Source organism: Enoplosus armatus, chromosome 16 (genome assembly GCF_043641665.1).
Source record: "Enoplosus armatus isolate fEnoArm2 chromosome 16, fEnoArm2.hap1, whole genome shotgun sequence".
Classification (NCBI taxonomy): Eukaryota; Metazoa; Chordata; class Actinopteri; order Centrarchiformes; family Enoplosidae; genus Enoplosus; species Enoplosus armatus.
The window spans coordinates 18,920,066-18,947,144 of NC_092195.1; the positions used below are offsets into that span (position 1 = coordinate 18,920,066).

A 27,079-nucleotide genomic window follows, 5' to 3' on the forward strand; every position below is an offset into this window, starting at 1 on the left:
AATTCAAATCTCCAGCTCCGATTTCCCACGGATTTTCTAAATGTAGCTTTCTCTCTGTCTTTTGCCAAAGAGCAGAAGTTTTTTTTGTTTTGTTTAGTTGTAAGCTCAACATGGTGATTATTCAAACTGATTCCTCAAAGCAGAATTGAAGAGAAAAGAAGGATGTATTTTGACCAGTCTAGCAGGCAGTGCGGAGTGCAACACTGTGGGAACACACACACGATGATAAAAAAGAAAGACACTAACAGGTTTGAAGCCTGCCTGCTGAAGTGCAGTGAGGCATTTCAGCATGCAGACATGTTCGACGGTTTGTGTGCACGGGCAGGTGTATGTGTGTGTGTGTGTGTGTGTGTGTCGAATCAATGCGTGAAAGCTTCAGAGGGCAGAGGAAGAGAAAAAACCCCGACCGAACACCGTGGCAACAGCAGCCGAATCACCGGACTGTCAAACGTCAAAAGACCCAGCAGAAAGATCAAGAGTGCATGCAGACACAACCGTCATACTCTGACCAGACAGAGGGGGAGATTCAAAGGTAAAAGAGGAAAGAAAACATAAAAGAAGAAAGATAGAGCACATAGAGCACTCATGCTTAGGAGGTGTTAGTTGTATTGGATGCAAGGAAGGGAAAAAGCTAAAATTGAAAAAATAAAAATAAAAAACAAGAAAGAAGAGAAAGAAAAACAAACCTGGGCAAACTGGCTCACACCAACTTGAACCCCTGCGAGGAATTTAGAAACCCTCCAACAATTCCAACACTGTCGCGTCCACCGCAGGGCCATAACGCCACAACGAGGGCCCACTCTCAGACTCATAAACCACAATTCACATTTAATTTACGTCCAGCAGAGCTACAGTTTCCCGGTCACAGCGTGGCCATATAGGCTCCAGTTTCAAGAGAGTGGTTTCGATCTGAAGTTATGAACATTTTGAGTTGGCCCTTGTCCTGCAATTTGGCCCTGCTGTGGGGAAAGGGTCAATCAAAAGCCTTGCTGAAAGCCGGCCAGCAAGGAGGAAAACATGACAAAAAAATCCAATGTGAAGATTGAGAGAGACCAGCATCCCTGCAGCTCTCAGATCAGCCCTGATCCCAGCATGTGTGTGTGTGTGTGTGTGTGTGTGACGGAGAGATTTATATTTATGTGCATGCATGTGTGCAAGTGTATCTGCACGTTTGAGGAAGGATGTGGCCTATTTGCGCTTGTGCGTGTGTCAAGGAACACACAACAGACTGTACATGTGCACATACATCTGTGCACGGGATAATGTGAGGAGTAGCATCAGCTAACTGGTGTGACTCACAGTGTGTGTGTGTGTGTGTGTGTGTGTGTGTGTGTGTGTGTGTGCAGGCAGTGATGACATGCTGTTTGAAAAATTGTCCTGTTGTGTTTGATGGGATGTTGTGCTGTGTCTCCTGTATGTGTTCATCATATTTGCAGGTAAACAGACATGCATCTGTGTTGTGTGCATCTGTGCACACCTCCACACATGTACGGCAAGTGTGTGTGTGTGTGTGTGTGTGTGTGTGTGTGTGTGTGTGTGTGTGTTGTCCGTGGTTTGATGGACTCACCGTTGACGATGGTGGTGATCTGGTTCCTGCCGGCCCCGTGCTTGTTCTTGACCTCACAGATGAAAGTGGTGTTGACGGCGTCGTCAACCTTCCTCACCGTCAGCTTGTTGCCGTCCACCACCACCGTGTCTGGCAAAGCACCGGAAGCCCTGCAGAGAAGGGAACGGGGGGGGGGGGGGGGGGAGAGATGAAAAAGGAAAAGAGGAATGGAACATGGAAAGCAGGAGGTGACGAAGGACGAGAAAGGAAAAGATGTAAGACATGAGGGATAACAGAAGAAAAAAGAGCATTAAAGAGACCATGCGTTTGGAGATATTGGATAAAAGATGATGAAGCAAAAGAAAATCAAAACGATAGAGAGGGACAGGGAAATGAAGAAGAGACAGAAAGATGGGAAAAGATGAAGGGACGAAAAACAAGAAAGAAGAGATAGTTTGTGACTGTGATATTCAAAGACAGCATTAATGTGAGAAAAATCACAGACATGTGAACAGCCGTTCAGTCTCCCTGCTCAATATTCATCGAGAAAACCACACACACACACTCACACACACACACACACACACACACACACACACACAGCACAACACGCCATCTGTCCTTCAGGAGGGGACGTTGTGTTTATGGAAAAAGTACTAAGAAATGATCATTAAAAATGAAGGATTGTTATGCACGCTTCTGTCTGTGATTATAGCAACAATTGGAAACCCTCTCTGGTGGAGGAGGTGGAGGGAGAAGGATCAACTGCACAGATGAATGGAGTGTGTTTCTTACGCGGTCCAGGTGACGGTGGTGGGCTCAGGGTTGGCGTTGGCCAGGCAGAGGAGGACGGCGTCTGAACGGCCAACGTACCAGTTGTTGTCGTAGCCTTCTATGGAAACAGAGGGGCGGTCTGAAAGAGATAAAGAGAGTTGATAAAGGACACAGTTCTCACATCAATCAATCAATCAATCTATCACATCAATGAAACTCAAACATCATCGTAAAGATGTTCGACATCGGCTGACAACATCCACTTTTGTAAATTATAAAAGAATGGTGGCCTATACAAGTTATAGTGACTAAATCCTTAATTTAAGACCTTTCATCATTGAAAATAAGACTTTTTTAAGACATTTTAAGTTTTAAAAATCAAATTCTGTCAGGTGCCCTTGACAGTCCTGAACTCTGGAAACCTGAAATATATCTTCCCACTTTACAGGTCTATAGTGCCCACTAGCAAGCAAGCTAACTAGGGGTTGGAGGATGGACAGTAATCAGGATGCCCTCATGAATCTCTGCCATGTTGAGACGCTTTTTATTAATCTGTCTCAAAACGCTGCATCACCAACAAAACCTCAATACAAGCTGAGAAAAGGGATGGTATGTCCTGTGTGTACAGTGATGTGTGTAAGCCCCCCCCGATAGCAAGGCACTCCTATAACAGGAGGATGAGAAAATCAGTTAGCGTCACTCTCGTAAGAGTCTTATGTTAAAGTGGAGGCACACCAAAGCGACGGTGTGTGTAGGAAGTTAAAACAGGCAGAACAGAAAAGCTTAGCTCTGTTTTCCCGTCACATTTTTCATTTTAAAAATCTAAAGACACAGAGAGAGAGGGAGAGAGACTGAAAAAGAAAGAGGGGGAGAGAGGAGGGTGAGGACAGAAGCAGCAGGACAGGAGGGCAAGTGTGTGTGTGGTGTGTGTGGTGTGTGTGGTGTGTGTGGTGTGTGTGTGTGTGTGTGTGGTGTGATGTATGTGTTCCTCCTAGAGAGTGTTGACCTATAAAAGCTGATCTGAGTTACACAGCAGACAGGAGACATGATCCCCATCACACCATCACTAAACTAACACACACACAGCGAGGAGTCACAGTGTGTGAGTGTGTGTGCTCTGGTGTTTCTATCTTTGTGAGGACCACACCTCGATTGAGGGGTTATTTTTAGGGTTAAAGTTAGAGTTAGGCTTGAGTCAGGGTTGGAGACTAGGAGGTGTCCTCACAAGTACGCAAGCACAAATGTACAATGTTTGTCTTACAGCCAACAGCATACACACTGACAGCTTGGCAGGTGAGATTCCTCGGCCTTGTTTGTGTTCACATTTATAGTATACGTATGGTCATGTGTGTATACATGCTGTAAATACATGTGCATAAACTCCCGCACACACACACACACATATATATACTGCACACACATAGATGCTCATCCAGAGGAAAAGAAAAAAAAATCTTTCTCCTAAACATGAGTGAGCTCAATTTAACATCAATCTGAGATTTTTTACCATTTTCTCAAACTTTCCTGTCATCTCAGCCTGATCCTAATTTAAGATCTTAAAATGCTCTTCTCTCTCTCTCTCTCTCTCGCTGCACTGATCTTTATTTGTCTGAAATAATCAGCTCTTGACATGACAGTAAAAGTCAAAAGAAAACTCTATTGGCTTATAAAAGAACCTGCACATCATCAGAAATGTGTCTCAGTGATCAAATTCAAGTCTCAACTCTATTTCACCTGAGATGTCTCACTTCTTTCAAAAAATAGAGTCACACTGATTTGTCACAAATACATTTCAAAAGCCCTCTAAACAAGAACATTATTTGTAGAGCAAACTGGACAGGATCATTTGTCTGAGATTCATTTATTCTTTTCCTCCTTATTTCTCCTAAAGGGAGGTGGGGGGGGGAGCAACAGCTTGACAGGCAGTTTGGTTTTGTGCAGATTATAAAAAGAGGCTGAACAAAGACAATCTGTTCCATCTTTGCAGTAAACGGCAGCGAGGTCACACAGTTGAGACAACGCTGTCAGCATCCCGAAATCTCTGCAAAGCCACGCTGAACCCGTCTAATATTTTAATCCCATGTAAATTAGAGTGGAATTTAAGGGATTCGATGAAAGCGATGTGTGTGTGTGTGTGTGTGTGTGCACATTTGTGCGTAAACATGTGTGTCACGCCAAAAGTCACAAAAGAACAAAAAGGTGACGCGCCAACATTTTGTGCAACTTACTTTTTCCAAGCTGTTCTTAAAGTTTGGGCTTAGGTTTAAGATTGGGCGTTAACACAGGCATCTGTTTGGTCTGTCCTCATATTGTATGTGATGTAAGAATCTGGATAAATTTGTCACAATCTGTTTAGAGATTAACAACTAAGGAGGGGTGGTGAACACGAAGACCCTGAAGGAAGTCACAATTAACCCGATGTTGTACGGCTAATCAGCAAAGGCTTGGTCCCTCACAAAATTCACCTAGAGGGAAGTCCCAGCAGCTGGTTACATAATGACCTGCCCCCATACTGCTATACTATATGGGCCTTTACGCAGACAATGCATTATAGAAACACAGACTTTTACTATTGTACTCCTGTGTTACACCCGCAGTGTTGAAACCCGGCAATTGAAAATGTGTTTTCAGATGTTACAGCAAATAGACCAGATGTTGTTTTATTTAGATCATTAGAGAAGTGACTTGGAAGTGCTTTAGAGAGAGGGGGGGGGGGGGTTGGAGAAAGTGCGGCATACAACATATTAAATCATCATCTTGTCATGATTGCTGTCTAACAGCTTGGATATAAATGTGGACTGCTTGTTTTTTTATTTGGCAATCTGTGCACTGTCTATAGATTAGCGGTGAAGTGTCTACAGGTGACTGCCAAAGTAAAGGCCTAAAGGCTCTGGCAAAGCACTGATCTGTGTCTGCACTTGTTGGCAGAGGGCACTTTTGGATCCAGCCGAGTTGTTTGTATCCTTATTTGGACCCATGACACATGATAGGAAAAGTATCCCCCAGGGCATCATTTATCATTTATGTTCAAGAAAACCATTATTGTGTGAAATAAGTATGACAGTGTGTGTGTGTGTGTGTGTGTGTGTGTCTTACTTACACTCCACAGAGAGCTTGACAGAGTGAGTCCATGGCCTCTCCTGTGTCCTCTGGTCGACCATGCAGGTCAGATCCTTGCCGTTATCTGCTGACGTGGGAACCAGGCGATACTCGCTGCGTACCGTCACCGTGCCGTCCGGTCCGTTCGTGGTGCTGGTTGAGTGGTTGCCTCCAACCGACGCCAGCCACTTGATGGTGGCTGCCGGTTTGCCGTCCGCCGCCTCGCACTGGGCCACCACCACCGACTTGGAGCCAGCCTGGACGGTCACAACTTTGGCGGAGTTCTTCGGCTTGGCTGGGGGCAGAGAATGAGAAAGACGAGTGAGCAGAGGACAGAAACAGGGTGTGTAAAAAGTCAAGGAAAAAAGAGAGGAAAGGAAGGAGGAGAAAGGGGAGGAGGGCAGGGAGCGAGCAGAGGAGGAGGAGGAGGAGGTTCAATCAGTTTGTTGTGCATATACACTGTGGCATCCTGCGGCGGGGGGGCTCTGGTGTGAAGCAAGGACACTCAACAGAGTAAAAAGTATTTAAGGTGTTATACAGCATAACCATTTTTAAATCCTATTAGGATATGTTTTTTATGATTTAATGACAGCTGGAACGCTCTTAGAATAATCCAGAACAAAGCTCGTCCCTTGCGTACTCAATAATAATGCATTTTGCAGGTAGCCCCCCCCCCCCTACGTGAAGTGAAACATCAAACATACCTAAAGTTACGAGGCTTTCGCATTACAACGGTGACATGCAAAACAAAGCTTTTCCTTGTCCAGTCACATTAGCTTTGTTGAATGAAACTGGAAACTTCCATGAAAACGTCCTTCCTTTCTTAGAGGAACAGCTCAACCTATGACACACTATCAATCAATCTGCAAATGTCAGTGATTTCCATTATTTCGTGATGTCAAGTGTTGCAATTTACATTTTTTTGTTACAGCCACTCTTCTTAAACACGTGTCATCTTGTACTGCGGGATGTGATTTAGAAAATGTCCCCTAAATGCTTTTCAAACTGCTGGCTGTGAGCATGCAGAGACACTGATGGATATATTGGAACTGAAAGATTTTATTTATCAAGAAAAGTCAGGTAATTATTGAAAACACATTTCTTTGCCAGTGCATTGCCTGCTGGTTTATTGAGGCTACTGTCAGTGGAGGAATTGATTTATCTGTGTTCCGACACTGAAGTTTATATTCCTTTTAATTTTTAAAATGGTTGAAAATGTCCTGCAGTCAATCTCTAACACAGCTACACTGCTAATATCTCAACAAAGAGCCTTGCAGTTTTAGATTAGACAAGTAGACAAGACAATAAGACATCCAACAAAACAGACCTACAAATGCTAGCTATATCATTAGCCTTTAGCATTGCCCTCAACGGTGTTAAATGTTTTCCATAAAGGCCATAAAAACACTGTCTCCATTGGCTTATCTTTAAGGTCCTGTCGCACCAGCATTTAAAATGGTGAAATTTCAAGGTATAGATGGAGGAATGAGGAGGAACGGTTTGTTGATAGTTATGAGACCAAATACACAAGTGCTTATTTTGAATAAACTGTGTGAACATGTTGTCGCTTTAGCGGCCGGGTTAGAACTTCTCTCTCTAGCTCTCTTTTTTCATTTCTGATTATTTCTGCCACTTTTCATGTGAACAACCGACTGAAACACTGTCAATGTCTGAAAATGTGCAGCGTTATCTCCATATTTAAACAATATGGCGTCTCTGCCGTATGAATGAATGAATGTCGGCTTTTCACTGGGCACTTGTTTCAGCATGTAATGTAAGGCTTCTCAGTCTACTGAGGTTCTTATGTTATCTTAGGTTAGAAGGACAGGATCTGCTTTAGTGAACACAACCGGACTTTATTAATTAACTGGACCCTTTTGCCTTCATTTCCTATCATTATTTCTTTATGTCAATTTACATTTTTCGTCATTAGCTATGTTTATTTGTGGATAGTAGACCATTTTGTCAGCTTTGTTATTTTAATTGGCTTCCAAGTTGGTCTTAAATCCAAATCCAGGCAGCATTAAAAAGATCTTAAGTCTTGCATACAGTCTTTTTGAAACCTGAAGATGTCCTAAGACAGCAAATGAAACAAAGAGCAGGAATAGACATGGAGAGCTGAGACGAGGCGAGAAACCAGAGAGGAGAGGGTTCAGACAAGAAAGAGATAAGCAAGGAGGAGAGGAGACACAAACGGAGAGGACGACAGAGGAGCTGAAGTGGACATGAAGAGAGAGAGACTGACGGAGAGGAGGGTGAAGCAGAGTGGCAGAAAGAGTTTGGATTGATCAGCGGGCTCTAACAAGTCGGGAGTATCCCTGATGTGTTTCATGACATTGCATCCAATTGAGCCCGCTGCTACTCCTCACGTCTGTCTGAGGCATTCTGAGTGCAGAATTATTAGAAGGCAAACAGAAAGCCATGCTAATGGAGCTGAATAAACACTGCACCCCCCCCCAACACACACACACACACACACACCCTCAACCACCCCCGTAGTATCAACAGTGTTGAATGCCAGAGACTGACAGCAGAACAGGAAAAATGCATTACAGTAATGTTTCCAAACACCGCTAACCGCATGAGGTGTGTTTGATTGGTGAAACCAAGCACTTAGAAAGCTTAAAAGGTGAACACATTTCTGTGGAAGTCATATTCACCACATGCTTTCGTTTAAAGTATTCAAATTGCATTTTGATGAGTGTTTAGCCAAGGTTTTTTTTTTATAACAGATGTTTTGCAGTTATAAACTTTTCCAAACTCCCACTCACAGTTGTAGATTACTATATGGGAGATACGATTTGCACTCTAGAAACAATTAGACTTTTAAAATTCAAAATTTCCATTAAGGGCCATTTGCTCGCCTTCCTTCAGAGAGACAGTTGCTGTGAAACACTGTGGCCGGGAGGGATTCCCAGGAAGGCAAGATGCTTGGCCTCACTCGAACCTGAGACTTCTCTAAGACTGCCTTTCCTTTCACCTTGGCACCAGTTACAGAACATGGCCTGTGATTGGAAGATTGCCAGTTTGAATCACAAACAAGTTGGGGGTATCTGCCAAGTGCAAAGACTTGTAACTGAGTGTGAAGCCGGCTGTTGCTGAATTAAGGTGGCATTCACACAGGACAGCTGACATCTGTTACAGTCACAGAGTTTGTGTTGAAACCAACCAGAAACCCAGAAAGCAAATTAGTGAAGTCCGGTACTGACCCACATTAAGACTTACATTTGGCCCACATTCAAACATGCAATAACAGTGATGGAGCCATTGCAGTCTGGCTGTAAGAACACCAACTTAACCTTGATGCTGTGCAGAACTGGGCCAGGTCCCAGTCACACTTTAGCCTTTTGAAGACCCCAGCTCTAAACCAGATTAAAAGTGGTTTGTTGCACTTGGCCCAGTATCCAAATGCTGCACATATCTTACATGTGGCTGGTTAGAGACCAGCCATTTCTGGACCAAAGCCCCCATGCCATTGCCATAACTGACCCATTTACTTCCTTAAATCAACCAAATTTGACCCAGAATCACCTCTTATCCGGGTTGTGTGTGTCTGTGTGCAGCTCTTGAAACCGAAGCAATCTGTACAAATTTTAGAGGCTAATCATGTTTCATGAATCATGTTTTTAAGCCCTGCTAGCAGCCTGGCTCTATGGATGGAAATGTCAGTGGGTTAAAACATCTCAACAACTGATGGATGGATTGCTGTGGGAATTCTGTGCAAACATTCATGGTTCTCAGAGGACAAGGTCTACTGGCTTTGGTGACCCCCTGACTTTTCCTCTAGCACCATAATGAGGTTGACATTTTTGTTTTTTAGTGAAATGTCTAGACAACTGGTTGGATAAAAACAATCATGTTCCGCTGTCTTTCCATTCAAAGCAGACATCAGGTAAAAAAAACGTAATTTTGTTTTTGTATTTGGGATGTCTTTAGTGTTATTCGGTTGATGACCTTTGACACGACCATATTACTGTCTATAATATGTCTTTATTATGTAGCAGTGATCAGCTGGGTTTTTAACATGAAGTGGGAAACACTGAAACTGAGCCAGACACATTTGGTTTCAGCAGCATTTGCTCTCTAAACATGGATTTATTCACTGCTGTACCCTAATGAAGGAAGCCAAGTGATGCACTTTTTTATTTTCTACTTTGCTGCATACATTAGCCAAAAATCAATAAAGGCTTCTGGATCTTGTTAAATTTTTAGAATCCATGTCTCACCAGCTGCCCAGGTTTGTAAACATCTTCTCTCAGCTTGACACACTGCTGCTAAATATTTCCAGACATTGTGGGGAAAAACATCTGTTTGGCTCTCTATGTCTCCTCAACTGTTAACAATACATGAATATTCAGGGAACACAGGAATAGTTTATACCGCAATTATTCTGCTGCCGTGTGTGTGTTGTTTTGACAACTCATTATTGGCTGCTAGAAATGTTGATAAAATGCATTAAATCAAGCTTGAGACTAATTTAGCTAATTTAAGCTTGAGAGCACATGCTAAGTGCCTAAAAAGGAGAGAAAGAAAGAAAGAAATCATTTCCAAAGACACCATTGTTATAAAAAAAACTAAAAGCTGAGAAGACATCATTTTGACTTCTAAACCTCTGAACACAGACGCAAAAAGCACCTTGATTCCTCGCATTTCAAGACCCTTTATGCTGCTGCATTTAACTGCATTTTGACTGATTCAAATGTAAACTCCAAGGCATTATTATTATTTTTTTTTACTTCCCCTGTCTGTTATCAACAGCAACATCAATATAAAGAACGGCAGATGCTGTTCTAATTCACCAAGGCTGTTGGTACACGGCAACATTTGTTATTCCTTAGGTTATCTTTTCGTGGCATAAAGGTCCTCCTTAACTGAGGACGTCAGTAAACTTAAGATATGGATATTTTGGGAAATTGATTACTTCTATAATTTCTGATGAACCTTTATTCATCCAGGGAAGGCCTCGTTTCTTACTCTTCTAGCTACCGAGTACAATGATGCAATCAGGGTCACAATGCTTTACTAAGGAACGCCTGGACAGCAGATGTAGAGGAAGAGGAGAGCACTTTGTTCATTAGCTATAGAAGAATGATGTTTTATAGTACATACATAATCACATATGTACCGTGTACTTAATAAGTGCCACAATATTGTACATTTTCTAGACAGATCACAATACTATGATTGGAATATGGTGTCTAATCAGGACATGGCTTGTGGCTAAACTGCATTTCAATGTAGTGGCCAGATTGCTGGTCTTCATTTTATTTCCTGCCTGTTGCCTTCTTTACATTGGGCTTCACTAATGTCTCTTTGCCAGCAAAAGAAAAACGATTCCAGCGTCAACTCCACCCGAGTCACGTCTGGCTGGGGGAAATGTTTGCAGAAGCTGCACTCCAATCTGCCACTTATTCACTCTGTTAGTCTGTGGACTGCAGCCAGTGACCCTCCAGTCTGCAGTCCACTCCTCTAACCTCTGGACTCTCGCCCCCCCCCCCCTTCAAATTCAAAACAATGAGAGCAATTTTTCACTCTGAGGGCTTAAAAACACTTATAACAGGCTGCTGATCTACTAGACTCTCCCTCACCTGCAATTGTATTTCTGTCCTGCTGGCTACACTATGTCCAATAAGATGCAGTATAATTGGCCACCATTCATTTTGTATGGTCCCCATCCAAGAAGATATGATATCATTCACTGCCAAGTGAGTGATTCTTTATTCACACCCCAATAAGTGGTAATAAGATTGGCTGGCGGTGGTGCTGTATCCAATAAGTTATAATACAATTGGCTGTCAGGATTATGTATTCATACTTAAATAAGTTGTGATATCATTGGGGTGCTGGTGGTTCTATATCCAATAAGATGTAATATGATTGGCTGCGAGCAGTTGTGGATTCAATAAGGTCTAATGTGATTGGCTCATATGGATTTTATATCCAATAAGCTAAAGCTATGAGTGTCTTCCAGTGACTTTGCGACACTTGGTTCGCCAGAATCTGTCGCAGAGAGCTTGGCACTGCTGTAACTCCAGACAAAAGGCGAGTCAGTGAGCTTTCCAGCAGGTATTTCCCAGTCTACCTCTGCTTTGTGCCAGCAGCAGCAGTTTAGGAGGCTTAGCTCCCATCCATCTGCAACCCCGCCAAAATATCTCTCCACGTTTTCTCTGCAATACAGCCAAGTTCTGCATCCTGTGTGCGCTGTTCTCTGTGAGAGAAGCTTCCAAAGTGGATTTTGTATTGTTGTGTGAAGGTTTACTTCTGGGGAAAATATTACAGGCCCAGCTGAGGGAACACAAAAGGAATTGTAGAACACCTCTTTTCATGAACCATACCGGCTGCAAGAACTGGGGAAGCAGAGCAGGGATTTCTGACAGAACTTCACCTACTTCCAAGGTGCACGGAGAAGGGTAAACGTCTGAAGAGGTCAAAACTCCAGCAGCAATTATAGTAGAAAGAACAACTTAATTGTCAGACCAACATGTTTTGGCTTGTTGGCAATTCCTTGCTGTGGTGTGGTGCAAGACCTCTTGCAACTACTGAGGATGTTAATGATTGCCTGATTACTGCACAGTGTCCCCACAGTGACTTACAGGAAAGTCTACGTGTACTGTTTTACTGTAGCAGATAAGGAATCCCTAAAACCCACATTAGAGGCATCAACTACAGTGTCACCACACTAATCATGCTTTTAATGCTTTCCGAAATCCTTTAAAAATTCTTTCAATTGTTCCTTTGGCTGCACTGGGACCAAATAAATAAAATTTTATGAAATTTGACCCAAACGTCTCCCACGTCTCACACTGACAAACACAACTCGTATGATCAAAAAAAAAAGCGAAAAAGCACCAGGCGGATTGCATTAAACTGCACAGAATACGAGTTCAGTAAATGCAGTGTTTCCACTCAAAGTGCATCGTGTTAGGTCCCTTGAGCCTGCCATTATGGTAGGAGCGCTGAATGTTCAAGCACTTTATCATACAGGCACTGATGCAACAGGCCATATACTGTAAGCACAGTAAAGGAAGTATCGTGATTCAAATTCAGCATGAGGCCTCCTCTGTGCTGCTAACTGTGAGAGAAAGACACCAGGCATCTGATTCTTTTGTAAGAGGAGTGCAAACAGGAGGACATGTGGGCGGATGAATAACACCAGCTGTCTCCGATTACAAACAGGATACGTCAGCTGTTAACAGCAACTAAACATCCACTCAGTTTCAAAAATCAAAACAGTGAGGCAACTTTAAGCAGTTCTCCAGATTTCACATTCTGGGCTGTATTCTTAAACGGTTCAGCATGTTGATAAGTGCGAATTAAACTGTGCAGAGATAAAAGACAGCAGTTGTGTACAGTGTTTTACCTCATGCTAATTACATGTTATACTTATTATTTAATTAGAGGAGGGGTTTTCAAAGACACTGTAGACCCCCATCAGACAAAATCAAGACAACTGCACCCCACCAACATCCCCCGTCACTCCCCCACCAGAGTTTAGTCTATCTGTATGCAAATGGCAGAAGAGAGAGTCAGTGTTCAAGTGATATAAGAAACATGTCGACGGAACATTATCAATTGTTTTTTGACATACATGTAAGTAAGTCTCATAAATAAAGCATGAAAGTGAATATTAATGGATTTCGACCTCTCCTATTAATATCCTTAATATTAATATAATAAATCTTATTTCTGTTTGGGGGATAATTAGATAATCAAGTTTTACATCTACAGTTCCAATAATTTGGGAGCTTTAGGGACAAACAGGAAGTATAAAGTTGCAATGGAGTGAGTGGGCTACAACTTTTTTTTTAGCCCATATTTCTTTACATTTTGGAAAATGGTCACCATTAAAAGTATGCTATTATCTGTTCCTGTTTACAATGTACCCCTGTGGATTAAAAACACTTAGAGTTAGAAATCACAGAAAAATATGCTACTTATATAATCGTCAGAAAGTGTATGTCACGCGGAATCTAAAGATATGTATATATATGTATGTCAGCTGCACCTTAGAGTTGTAAAACCTCTGAATTAGTTACATACAATTATTTTTCCTCTTTCCATCTTTTTACATTCCTGATACGATGGCTGCGAGCGTGATCCTGCATTTGATGTGTGGATGTGAGGTCTTAGTAAATCAGTCACAATAGAAGTCAGAAGCAGGATTCCTGAGAGAGAAATGTAAAGTGATTGTATGCCACCGCTACTGGGTACATTTATATGCACAAGAACTGTCTATGGCCAGATTATGCTAATCGTCTTCAGCGTATTATCACAATGAGGGTCAGCAAAAAGTAATTAATCCAGTCATTCGGCCAAAAAAAAACCTAACTCAAATTTTAATTTTCAAGTGTTCAAATATGTCAAGAAGGTCACATCAGAGGTTGACCCTGATGATGCACTGTACAGACATGACAATGTAATGGCAAAGTTGTTGTGACAAAAGCCGACATCTGCAGAGTATCTATCAAACTACTTTCATGCTGAACCAGTCACCAGGATAATACAGTGTACAATACAAGGTTGTGTAAGCAAGTCAACAAAAGCAACAAGGGAAAACAATGACATAACAGCAAAAAGGATGCTCTGCCAAATCACTCTCTTACTAAACTGATCCAGCCATCAAATGAATCCACATTACATCCAGTTACTGTCTGAAATCTTCTAAAATAATAATAATAATAACAATAATCACGGTCATTTACTGAAACAAGGTTCACCAACATCAAGAGTAAAACAAGCTCAGAAATATGTTGGCTTAACCTGAGTGAGGTCTGCAACAAAGGCTTCCACTTTCTTATATTGCCGACTGATCAAACACATCAACACATTTATGTAAATGAACATTTGTCTCATGTGTCTGTATGTAAAGGCTGATACTTTACATGTAGTGCCACGAGTCTGAATCTTTCTCACCCATCTTCTTGTTTTCCGCTCTGCATCTAACCAGGATGTACCTTGAGAATACTCGTCAAATGCTCATATGTTGTTTCTGTTAGAGTAACAAGGTTTACGTAACGGTGCATGGACACATAACCTCTCTACTCACCAAGCATGATGAGGGTGGTCGTCCCTTGTTCGTTTCCAGAGGGGTAGGTGGCGTACTCGCAGGTATACCGGCCGGCGTCAGACATTCTTAGGTTAGAAATCTTAATGGATGGGTTCTCCAGACTGTTGTGAAGGAACACAACTCGGTCCTTGAAGGACAAGTTGGGGAAACTCTGTCCATAGATGGGGTGGTACACAGCGATGTTGTCCCTTTGGCCATCAATGGGTTCCCATATCCAAGACACCTGGTAAGAACAGAGTTTGTCGTTTGTACAATTTCTTTATCAAAAAAAATAATTAAAGGTGTGCAGAAATCAGACTTTCAATTCAAAGCCTGACGGATTCTCAAACAGGAAGCAGCTCTTTGAAGAATGGGTTTTCAAAGACTGACACAGTGGGTCCCCCCCTCAGAAAACACAGAAAACTGCCCCCGTGACTTGTAAGGAGATAATGATATCCTTGGAGAGCGTGAGTCACACTGAATCCAAAAATGTGTGTTCAGATTTGACAGAGATGTGACTCTGAGAAGAAAGAGTGAGCTTTCCATGTCTTTTTTCATTATAAAGCAGCTCTGGGTGCTGTATAAATACGGCGAGAGTATCAAAACACTCGAGAAACAACCCCCCCCCCTCATGTTTACAGAAATACATTGCAGCAGCAGTATATAATGTATATAGACATGTACTATCATTTCTGACATTTCTCTGAATAAGCATTGAAATTGTCGCTGTTCTATCTTCCTTGAAACCTGAAATAATTTCACCTATAGAAGCAAAATGTCAAACTCAATTAAAGCTGTCTGAATAAGGAGCAAAGAATCTATTTCAAGATGAAAATAAAGGTCTCTTAGACTTGACAACACTCTCTCAAGGATCTGGCTGCCATTTTAAAGAACATTATTCAACAGAGATTCATCTTACGGGCTTTTCTTTCTTAAGATTTGTGAAAGATATTGATATCTGTTATGGCTGCATGAGACTCCACCACAGGGGGGGAAAACTGTGATGTTACATCACATTGATTTTCTTTTCCTTTCAGTTTTCAACGTGACAGTGTTAAATACAAACTGCTGGCTCTTGTGGTAGACCAGGAAGGAGAGGGAATAACGTTCATCAATACACATTTAGCGAACATCTCTTAAATGTACGACATCTAGAGGAAAGGGAGAGAGAAAGCAGGGAGGGTTGAAGGTTGTGAAGAGGAAGGCGGATTGTAACCCAGATGTCAGTACAAATTAGTGGATGAGACTCCCTCGTTAGCTGTGGACTGTAGAGAAAATATCATGGAGGGCAATTTAGCCCGTCTGTAATTTCAGCTTTTGTACATGAACAAATTGCCTATTGATTCCATCCATAGCTCAGAGGGGGACAGAAGTAGCAAACAGCCCACAGCGTTCTGCTTTGTTCGACTTGGTGTGTGATAGCGCGTCAGAACAGTTCAGGTGGTGTCAAATACGTTGTCATGTGGGGTTTGATAAAATAAACTTCCGAATAGTCTGAAGGCCTCATTTTTGTGTTCTCTATCAGGTAAGATCAAGTTGAAATGAAATGAGCTGTGTGTGGAGCGTTAGTCAGCTCAGTGTCGTCAGAGGGGCCATTTCCCCCGTTCCCATGTTTGTGCTAAGCTAAGCTAAACTCGTCCGAATGAATGCCATTCCAAATGTCCGAAAATGTGCGGCTATCTCATTTTAAAGCAAACCTGGCCTTAAATGTTTCCCCAAAGAAAATTTTGCTGAAATGATTTTGCTTTATGCTATTAATTTCTTTGTTGGCACGTCCATGTTTTGTCCGCATTAGGAAAATGTCACGGGGGACAGATTGACCTTTCTGACCTCCAAATAAACCAGTCGTCTCCTCATATCTCTTCCAGCGAATTCACTCCATTAGGCATAACTTCCTTGTCAATCTTACCTTGACATTTTGAGCTTCAGTGCCTCCAAAGCTACTAAAAACACATTGTTGTGTTCCATCTTCGTACCTGCGTGAGTTTGGTTCGGCCTCCTCCATCGACGAATTCGCAGTGGAGATCAACGGATTCCGTGGGATACGCCTCCAGCTCCTCGTCGACTCGCACTTTCTGAGCAGCGATACCTGGAGGCAGGCGAAGAGGAGACAAAGAGGGAGGTTATGCATCATCCACAAAACCAATATTGTTTGAATAACTCAACATGTTTGTTTGTATTGAAACTAAAAGAAGAACTTGAACAAACAAACAGATGGAGAAGATCGAGAGAGAGAGGCCACTCTGGTGACAATGGAGTATCGGCAGTGGTATTTCGTCGTGATTATCTGGTGTTGTCTAAATGAAATGGCCGTGATTGAAGGGTTGAGGGGCCTCCTTAATGTGTTTTATGAGGGAAACAGAGAGAGAAAGACAATACGGGGAATTAAGGAAGAGACAGAGAAAGAAAACAAGAGGCATTCAAGTTCATTCGAGAGAAAGAAGAAAACATTTGAATCATGAGCCTTTGATACCAAGCCTCAGGCAGAGTCTTAGCCAACTTCCTTCAGCTAGGCGCTCCTCATTACAGTAAAGCTCGTCTACCAGGAGGCATCGCTAGGGGGCGAGCCTTTAGGAACACCACAGCAGCTCGAGTGCCGCTTCTCTAATCTGTTTGAAATTCAGTGGAAGGCACCTGTAACTCTTTGCAGGAGCGTTAAAAAACAGCGTTGCGAGAGCAGGTGCCGGTCAGCCAGGACAGCACGGGTTCACAGAAAACAAGCCGGGAGAGCTGCCTCGTCCGTTCAGACTTAAACAGAGATGAAAGGAGGGTGGTTAGAGCCAAGCACTGTCTCAACACCGTGCAGATCCTGCTGACCTGCAGGCTGTCTCAGAATACTGAGTTGAAATTGGATGAGTGGAATGACTTTTCTTAACATTCGTCTCTTATTCTGTTATCATCTGACTCGACTGTGTGGAGCAGTCTGCTGCTGAGGCCCAAATCATGTGTTGCAAGACTTCTTTTGAACCTATACTTTCTCTTTTTACCTTTTTGTAAAAAAAAAAAAAATGTCACTGTGCGGCTGTGATACCCATTTTTTTCCCCCCAAACAAGAATCGGTGTTGCTACCAATTCTGTCAGGTCTCTGCATTCAAATACACTCCACAGGAGAGCCAGGCTTCCATCGCATTTCAGATGGATTTGACAAATAAAACTGATGTAGCAGAAAATGCATTTGAGCCTTTGAACTGAAACTCTGACTAGTTTGCATTTGAGAGCAGCAGGAAACCTTGAGCAGGACCAATTCTGCTAAACAACTGGATTACAAAAGCACACCTAGATACTGCCTGGCTTTAAAGTGCATGTTAGCCTTGTCTTGTTGTGTACCACCTTGTGAAAAATGTGTTCATTAAAAGCACTTCAGCAGCTGACATGAACTGTCCTTGCCTCTTAGCAATGGCTCTTTTTATTTGGATTAGGTGTCTACAAGCTCTCAACCAGTGAGACAAATTGCTGCAGTTGTGCCTTGTTAAAACACTACACATATATATATATATATATATATATATATATATATATATATAAAACCAACAAATTACATTTGCTGTATTACATTTCTTGAAATTACGGACTTTAATGAACTTGTAATCCTTGTAATCATGAGATGGAGAAAGAGAGAAAAGGACTCAAACAGGAAAAGAAAGAAAAAGAGGAAGAATCAGAGAGCAAAACAGGGAACTTGTAATCCTTCGTTAATGCAATCTAGTCCAAGGGCAGCAGCTCAGTGTGTTTGGCAGCTTCCATATGCAGTCATGTGAGGCTTCAAGTGGCATTTTGAAAGAGTCTTTGATTGTTCATGTTCATTTTGCCACAATGAGCCTCATCGTCAAACCTCTTGATGCTCATTTTAGTTACTCCAACACTTTTCTTCTCTCCCTCCACTCGCTCTGCTCCTTTAACTGCCTGGCACTCATGCAGCGATCCAGACCCCTCCCATGAACCCCCTGCTGACCCGGGATCAAATCCTACCAAGGTCTTTTCTCCTCCATCTCCCCTCTGCCCCTGCCCTCTCAGCCAGCCTCTGTGCCTGTAAAGATAAAATTCTTGCGGGGAGCCAGCCTCTTACTCTCTCCACAAGAAAAGGGGGATAAGCACTCGCTAACTGTTAGCTAGCCCCGGGTGGCTCCAGTGAAAAAGCCTCTTACTGTGTGAGGGATTGATTAGGACAATATGTTACATGCCACAGCATGGAGGTGAATGGGCTGGCTGGGGTTTAGCCTGAAAATCAGCTGTAAAACACAGTCACACTAACAAAGAGCGTGACGTGTGTGTGTGTGTGTGTGTGTGTGTGTGTGTGTGTGTGTGTGTGTGTGCTGCAGGGGTGTTTTGGATTTACAGCATGCATCCACGTGTCCGTCCATGTGTGCAGGAATGAATTTTCTGTGTTAGGCATATGTATGCTTACTGTGTGTGTGTATTTGTGATTACTGTACATCTGTGTGTGTGTGTGTGTGTGTGTGTGTGTGTGTGTGTGTGTGTGTGTGCATAAATCAGGGTAACTCGTTGTAATGTGAGTGCATATGAGACTGACTCATTGAACCACAGTCTCTACCCTGAGGGAGACAATGGGCTGTCAAACCAGTTATTCATTCCCACTGTAAGACAGAAGCACATACGTGCAAACACACACACACACACACACACACACACACACGCACGCACGCACACGCACGCAAAACACATAAATGAGACAACTAGCTGTCAGATGAGTTTTTCCACGGCCTGAATCAACAAGAAAAGCAGCAACGAGCCAAAAGTTCATCTCCCTTATTTGCTTCTCCTTCCATCACATTCTTCTTCTCCTTTCTTTTTTTCTTCTCTCATTGCACAAACACACAGATTCAGTTCCCCTAATTAAACACATCAACACACAACTGCCACTATTCATGGTGAAAAGCAAAAACACACCCACCAGACGGTCTCCCCAAAGCCATGAATAACATCAACTTCTGGGTTATTCACAGCGGTCAAGGAAATCTCTTGTGTGACGCAGGGGAAACGAATAAAAACAGAGACAGAGAGGAAGAGAGAGGAAGAGGGGAACAAAAAAGGAGGTGGTTAAAAGAAAGTCAGAAAGACAAAAAGGAGAGAAGAAGAAAATGAAGATGTGTGGGGAAGGATAAACGCACCAGAATAAAAGAGGAACACAGAACGAAGCTCAGGAAGAAGGTTTAAAGTGACTACAGCAGAGAGAGACTGTAGGTGATGGAGCTGCAGGGGGAGACTGGAGGAGGGAATAAAGAGGAATGACTAAAAAACAGAGAAAGTGGAGAAGAAAGAAAGGAGGCCGCAGAGTTGGGGAAGTTTGAAAATGGCCAAGAGATATGAGGAGAAAAAAAAAAACATTGAAAGAGTGAAAGGGAGGGAGCGGAGAGCATGAGATCACATAAGAAATGATTCATTTCCTCAGAGTCCAATTCCAAAAAGCCCCATGGAGACCGAGCTGACTGAGCCGAGAGAGACGAGACCAGCGAAAGGATGAGGATGAAGAAAGTTTCTCCTCTTACAGTTCGCACAGACGTACATGACCTCCTGGCTTGCAAAAAAGCTGCCACTTGTGGGCGTTTCATCTGAGCTAATACTTGTTGCTTATAAACCTTATATGCGTTTTAAACTTTATCGTCTGGTTCCTTGTGTTGTACAATGACCTTTTAAACAAATCGCTGATCTGACTTTGCAGCTATAGACAATCACTGTATGTCTGGAGAACATCATCTGGAATTTATACTTCACTTGAGCTGTAGGGAGCTTGCTGGTTATCCCTTTAAAGGTTGTTGGGGTGATGGCAAACATATGCTAGCCAACTAGCAGGACTTTAGCCCACGATAGCTTAAGTTAGCAGCTGAAATACTTGAGGCCACTGAAGTAAAACACAGACACCTGATGGTGTCATGTGGGTTCCTCGACTCGGGCTTTTAACATAAAGAGGTTTGTGCAATTTGGAGGCAAAGATGCTCTACTGAAAGAAGAGAGGCATTATGGGAAATGTTTTCTTTTAGTTTGTGTTCCCCAACTTATGGAAGTGCAACACTAAACTGCTGGAGTTTCATCGTTTTTAACAATTTTCACTGAAATTTCCATCATTTTTTAAAGCATTTAATTGGTTTGATTTAATTTTCACTTGGATCTCTTGTTCCCACGTCCGAAAAACATATTCTCTTTCCTTCTGCAAGAGAACGACACTGTTCAACAAAGTTTTCAGGCATCGGGGCAGCTCTGAAAGGATTTTTCAACAAGGTCTTTAAAGAGATGAGAAATCAAAAGAGCCGCTGATTGTGCTTCCGATCAGACAAATACTCTTTAAGTAACTAAAAGAGGAATAACAGATGGGGAAACTACAGATTGTTTACACTGTAAGTGGAATTTTTTAGATTTCTGCACATTTTATTTTTTTCATCCGCATTTTCTCAATAATAAAAAAATAAATCCACACATATTTCCTGACATACTTTAGCCACCGCAGTTCTTTCTTCTATGTTCTATTCAGAAACCCTGGAACTACAACAAAAGTTCAGTGACGAGACAACGTTAATAAATATATATTTTATCTGCCTGTTGATCCACGGTCAAGTCGAGTTATGTATTTTTCATCAACTTTATTGAAGCGCACACTTTCTCTATTGTTACAGACAATTATTAGAGGCAAACTTCCTGCCCTGTGAAATCACGTGTAATTGCTGACTTTTTTTTTTTCCTGTAGAAGCTTTCCACACATTAGCTTGTCCTGCTATCAGGGAAATTGGTGTCACTGCACCACTATGACCCTTATCTTTTCAGTCCTTTCCATTATTTGCTCACAACCCCGATGATCACGCAATCTGCGGCTTATTCTACTGTTGCACTCAGTGGAAGTCACTGTGGATTGGAGCATCAGCAAAACGTAAATGGGAAGTCAAAGAGGGGAGACGGTTAAATGAATGGCCACACTCTGCTTCCTTCCCAATGCACCAGAGAGATGAATCACAGTTAATTGACATTTAGAGGCTTGTGGCATTTGCCTGTTTATGTGGAGCTTTCCCATGTAGACAGGCATGCAGCGTGAGGAATATGCTGATGGGGTGCACACTCATCCACATTAACATTGAAGTCACATACTTATAGGAGGGCAGTGAACCACAGCTGTTTTGTTTTGGTTTTTTTTTTTTTTTTCGTCAGCCTGTCATGATGTCAGTTATGTCAGCTTTTATCTGGGTGATTGTCAACAGCTGTCACGCGCTAAAAAAGAAAGAATTAACGCATTTGACAATTTGCTGCATGGAGAATTATCTTACCATACCAACAGCAATGTACGTGGTTCACTATGTCTTTATCAAATTATTTCAGACACCATAATTATTGCAAACAAATTAAACTAAAGAACAGATGATAGGTAGCCTAATGGCAGCGTTATTATTAGTGTTTGTCAATGGTAACGTTCTTAATTGGGCACATTCCTTGTTGAACAAGATAACAGGTGATGGAGAGGTTATTTACATCCAATGGCATGTCATGAGGTACCCACTAATGTTTTCCACAAAGGTAAAATTAGTATTTTGACGTAAGATGTCTTGCGAGTCTCTCGAAAGGATAATAAATGTTTGCTCACTCTTCAAAATAAATGAAAAGCCTCGACAGCCCGACGGCTTCTTTAGAATTTGAGGTCTTTTATACTTCAACACACACATGCAGGTACAAGTAGGATTCATGCACATTATACTGTATATGTAATGCTTTTATGGGATACCTCTCCACTTCACTTCCTCATATTAAGTACACACGAGTGCACAAGTTCTGTCCACCAACGAGTAGTTGAGAAATTGAAGTAATACATTAGTAAATGTTCACACTCTGGAGCCTTGAAATAGGAAAGTCTGGTTTTAAATGACTCATCCACATACAGACAAAACATCCATTTAAGTTCTCCTCATTTCTGTGTTCATCCACGAGTGAAACAACATATGTCTTGGCAGCACCTGCAGGTATGCGGGGGGTCAACTGTGTGATCACTTCACTTAATCAGTTCTCTGTTCTCCAGATTTTGGCGCTCATGTTTAAAACGCAGGTCGGGGTGAGACATACCATCTTTTGTCAAGAGACAGCTGTCGAGAGCGCTGAGCGATCAAGCATGAATAAAGCTCAAGGCCACTAATATAACTGTGCTACTAACAAGGGACGGAAGAGGTTGGAAAGATTCATGCAGTGAAATTTGTAATCACAGTAACTTGGCACTGTGTAGCTGGTGGCATTGTTGTGATTTAACGTGAAGAATTTCAATCAGAGGACAAATGCGTTTTCACATGAGGTGGCAGTAGAGGGAGGATTAATGGGAGACTGACGACAGATATCAGTCCAAATAACTATATTAGACCCCAGAGGTGAACGTTAGACCAGTCAGAAAACAGTCGAGATGACTGATGAATGTAGACAACAGCAACACAATGTAGGCGGTCCTGAGATAGTTTGTCCCTGAACTTCCTGTTGCAAAGCTTAAACCTGCACTACATTATTTTTCGATTTACACGTCCAGCAGATACGGAGCAACGTTAGCATTCATTTGGTGTTAGTTCAATCTTCACTTTCTCCTTTTAGTTCTGTTTTTTTTTTTTATCTCCACCAATTCTCAGGAACAATACCTGCATCTTTAGCTGTTAAATGTTCTACAATATTCACCACCTTGTTGCTAACTTTGCCTGTCTGACAGCATGAAGTCGGTTTTTAGAGTTTTTTTTTGCTGAAAATGAAAAGTGAAAGTGAATCAAGGTTCAGGCTGTAAACCAAAACACTGAGCTGAAAGACCCTGAAATGGTTAATCTCTACCATTCATCACATTATTGTTCTTTATGTGAAATACTTGGGAGTCGCGAGTAAATCACGACCGTTAAAGGGTATGTGTATTTCACACACAACGCAGTCGTTAAACAGGTCATTGCCCAGTGCTCATGACATTCACACATGGAAACAAAAACAGATCTAATTCTTCAAATGTGACGAGAAAGACAAAGGAAGAGGCAGAGGAGGGCTGGCGTTGAGTGACTGTCTCGTGCACCACACACTGGGGAGCTGAATTACCGGTAATTGGCATTTGACAGCTCATAATCACGGCATTTTGCGCCGGCTTTTCAGTAACAGGACACTGATCAACAATGTGGAGGAGGGAAAGAGGAAAGAGGAGATTAGTTGCCACGAGGACGGCTTTGGTTTCACGCACACGCACACACACACACACACACACAAACACACACATACATTTACCGTTAGCCGGCAGTCAAAAGGTCCTGGCATCTGTACGTGTGAGGATTTGGTACCAAAAAGATGCTAATACAGTGGAAATTAATTCCAAAATGAGATATCCACCGTATGAAAAATTCAATCAACAGAGGCTGATGAAAAGCAGAAAATTCAGAATCATTCTCTCTAATTTTGCGCTACGAGGATTCAGTTCCAAAATACTGTATTACTCCCCATCTCTCCACATGTTGGATCTCAATCCATCACTGGCTGGCACGAAATTCAAGCTAATGATATTAGTAGTCGATGGATAGTAGATGATTCCTTTGTTGTGGCTGCTCTCTTGTATTAAGAGATTTTGAATGACGAACAGAATGTGGTTTTGTTCATCAAATGTCAGCTAAATAAACAGTAATAAGCTGTGATTAAAGACCAGAGCTGTTTATTCTGTACTGAAACATTCACATTATGAATAAGAAATGGCTTATCCTGTTATGAAATACTTGTCAGCACCAAATGAAAGCCAAATGAAAGCAAATAATCTCATCATTACAGATATTAGTCTTTTATTTTGAAAACTTTAGAGACTGGATCCTCCATATGTAGGAAATATTGAGCTAAATAAGTATAATAAATTAAAATAGGTATGTTACACACAAATCCAATGTGGATCCTTTCTATTGAGTGTAGAAAAGAGCAAAAGTTTTCACATCACAGCAGGACTTGTTGTCTTGCCACACATCAGTGGCCTCAAATTAACTCTAATTGGCACTGAAAGCTTGTGGTCTTTACCTGATTAGATATAGCTCTTACAGCGTACGTGATGGAAGTGCATGGTGTCATTTGGAGCAATTTAAAATGGAAAATTGGAAAAGTTTGTCACAGCTGGAAGCATCCTCAACAACCTCTGCAAATATGTAACTGTAGCTTTGCTGATAGATGCTCTGTGTGATTAGCTCCCTGATGTGATTTCAAGCTGCCTCCGCTCCGCTACCCCTGACTTTTAAGAGTGGAAAGAGATTTTTCGAAACGTAACTGTGGAAAGATTAAATGGACCATCGGACACATCCCACGTGATATCGCAGGTCTTTAAAAATACCAAATTTGCATCCTGCATCTGCTTCAAGTCATCTTTAAAGTCACAATGAAATGATTTTGCTCTTTTCGTGTATTTGACTTCCTTTGGTGGGACACAGCAAGGGATCACTCAAATGTGTAAATTAATTGGGTTTGAGTTAGTATTTATGGGGGGAAATCTGTAATGTTTTATTATTTGAAATCCCAACGTGTACTACTGGTGAACACTGAAGCTGCCAGTAAAGATTTTCCCATTTCAAATAATATCTTTTAATTTTCTAGTGACTAAAAGTGATACCATTTAAATCATTTTTTGGAACTCATTTTCAGATCTGAATGTGGAGTGAGGCAGTGAAAACAAGTACGTTTTATTTTGTAACATTAATGGGCGGCTGACAGGTCAGATAACTGGCATGTTTATACTGTGGGTGGCTTTTCAGTGGTACCATGTTGTCAGCTGACAACCCATTAACTCCAGTTATGGCAATTTCTTGTTGTTTTTTTTTTTTTTGTCGCTGAATTGAATTGGGCTGCATAATCCTCGGTGGACTGAGAAAATTATATTGCCTGTGGGTTCATGAAACCCTTTCAAAAATCCCTCTGCATTATTTCCGAAATGCACGGTGGACTATCTCACAAGAAGTCTGCGCTTATTCATTTCTGAAAAGTTTGCATTTTGCAGATGCAAGACATTCACTCGGCCGCTTTATTAGGGCATTAATACAATTCTACAATTGCAGTGTGTGAAGAGTGTGTGTGTGTGTGTGTGTGTGTGTGTGTGTGAGTGAGTGAGAGAGAGAGAGAAAGACTTTCAATGAGTGTGAGAGCTGACTCACCAGTGATTGGTATTTGACACTTAATGACTTCTGCTGTATATAGTCATCTTCCATCAGGTTTTTATTGTCCTTTTGATGATAGATGAATGAGGGATTTCCCATTCACACCGGCACCTTTGCACCATCAAGAGGCTGACAAGGTTCATGATATTCCACACAAAAGCCATTGTTATCATAATGAATAGGTGGGAGATATGCAATTTAGTTACACTGTAGAAATTGTAGGGCACCTTGGTCTAGATAGCTTTCAACTCCCACCTGCTCTGATAAAAATCATCACCTAGAAGCTAAAACAGACAGTTGGCAATCCAAGTGTCAGATCTTCTGCCCCTTTCGTTTGCATGTGCACAATGTTTAGCTGTAGCATAAAGGTGGGTGTCCACATGCATCTACTTAACAAGCCACCACAGTTTACACTACTGTTGTGTTTCTGTGTGTTGAAACCACACTGTGTTTTCAAGGGAAAAATGCGTCATTACGGGTACAAACAGATTTGTTGACAATTTTCTCATATTTATAATTTTTCCACACAACACTATAAGTGTTCCACACTCTATTGCGCGTCTGTCCTGAGGTTTCTTCCATGTATTCCCTGTTAAAAGGATTTTTTTTAGGAGAGTTTTTCCTCATTCAAATCGAGAGTCTGAGGACAGAGGGTGTCGTATGCTGGACATATTTTAAAGCCCCTTGAGTCAAATTGTGATTTGTGGTATTGGGCTTTATAAATAAAATTGACTTGCCTGAATTTCACAAGCAATTAAACAACTGCTGCACAACAGCTGTGTATTTCAGTGCTATGTTTTCTACAGTAGAAGAAAATCTTACGAATGAAAACACACTGGCTGCTTCCCAGTGAGCCGATGTCATGACACGACGTTCCACGACACTTTCTGTTGTCTTTTGGTCTTAAAGCCGACAGTACAGAAGCTAGAAGAGTGAGATTCTGGCTGAAAATGTGCTGGTTTGAGTCCAGGGGCTTCTCTCACAAAGCAGGATTACCGAGTTGACTGAATATCTTTGATGGGTAAAACCCGGAACACCCTTCAAAGCTGGAACATGGTTGGAAGTAAAAAGGAGCCGTTCTGGGTGTTACATGGTGTCCAGATAACTTTGTAATCCTCCTTAGTGAGACGGCTAGACAGGCTGGAAATGTCTGGGAAAAGTGAACAATAGATGTTCGATCTACCTCCGCAAAATACTGCAGAGGTGCCCTTGAGCAAGGTACTCAGCCCTTAAAGCTGCTCTGTGGCTGTTGTTCCCAAAATAAATGTGACTGTATAAATAAGGACACAGGATTGTGCTGAAAGAGAAGATTTACGCTTAGAAAACATTCACTGGATAAAGTTAATGAAGTTTTTCTGACATGATGCACCAAGAGACATGTCTGAATATATAATCTACAAACATTTACACATTAAATAACAAGAGCACCTATTGCGATGCTAAGGCTAAGAACAGCAGGTTCAGTATTCCAGGACTCGGTTTTCAAAAGCC

The 27,079-nt window shown here is 41.8% G+C and overlaps 1 protein-coding gene across 1 annotated transcript in view; it reads right to left on the bottom strand.

The window, feature by feature from the left end:
- The window catches only part of pvrl2l (PVR cell adhesion molecule related 2 like), a 138,980-nt gene that overhangs the window by 23,309 nt on the left and 88,592 nt on the right, over positions 1–27,079 (bottom strand). Inside the window, exons 2-6 of the mRNA XM_070922198.1 lie at positions 16,442–16,554; positions 14,466–14,709; positions 5,421–5,714; positions 2,342–2,459; positions 1,568–1,716 (exon numbers count right to left, since the gene is read on the bottom strand). Of these exons, the coding sequence (XP_070778299.1) occupies positions 1,568–1,716; positions 2,342–2,459; positions 5,421–5,714; positions 14,466–14,709; positions 16,442–16,554 (918 nt within the window). The remainder of the gene's footprint in view (positions 1–1,567; positions 1,717–2,341; positions 2,460–5,420; positions 5,715–14,465; positions 14,710–16,441; positions 16,555–27,079) is intronic.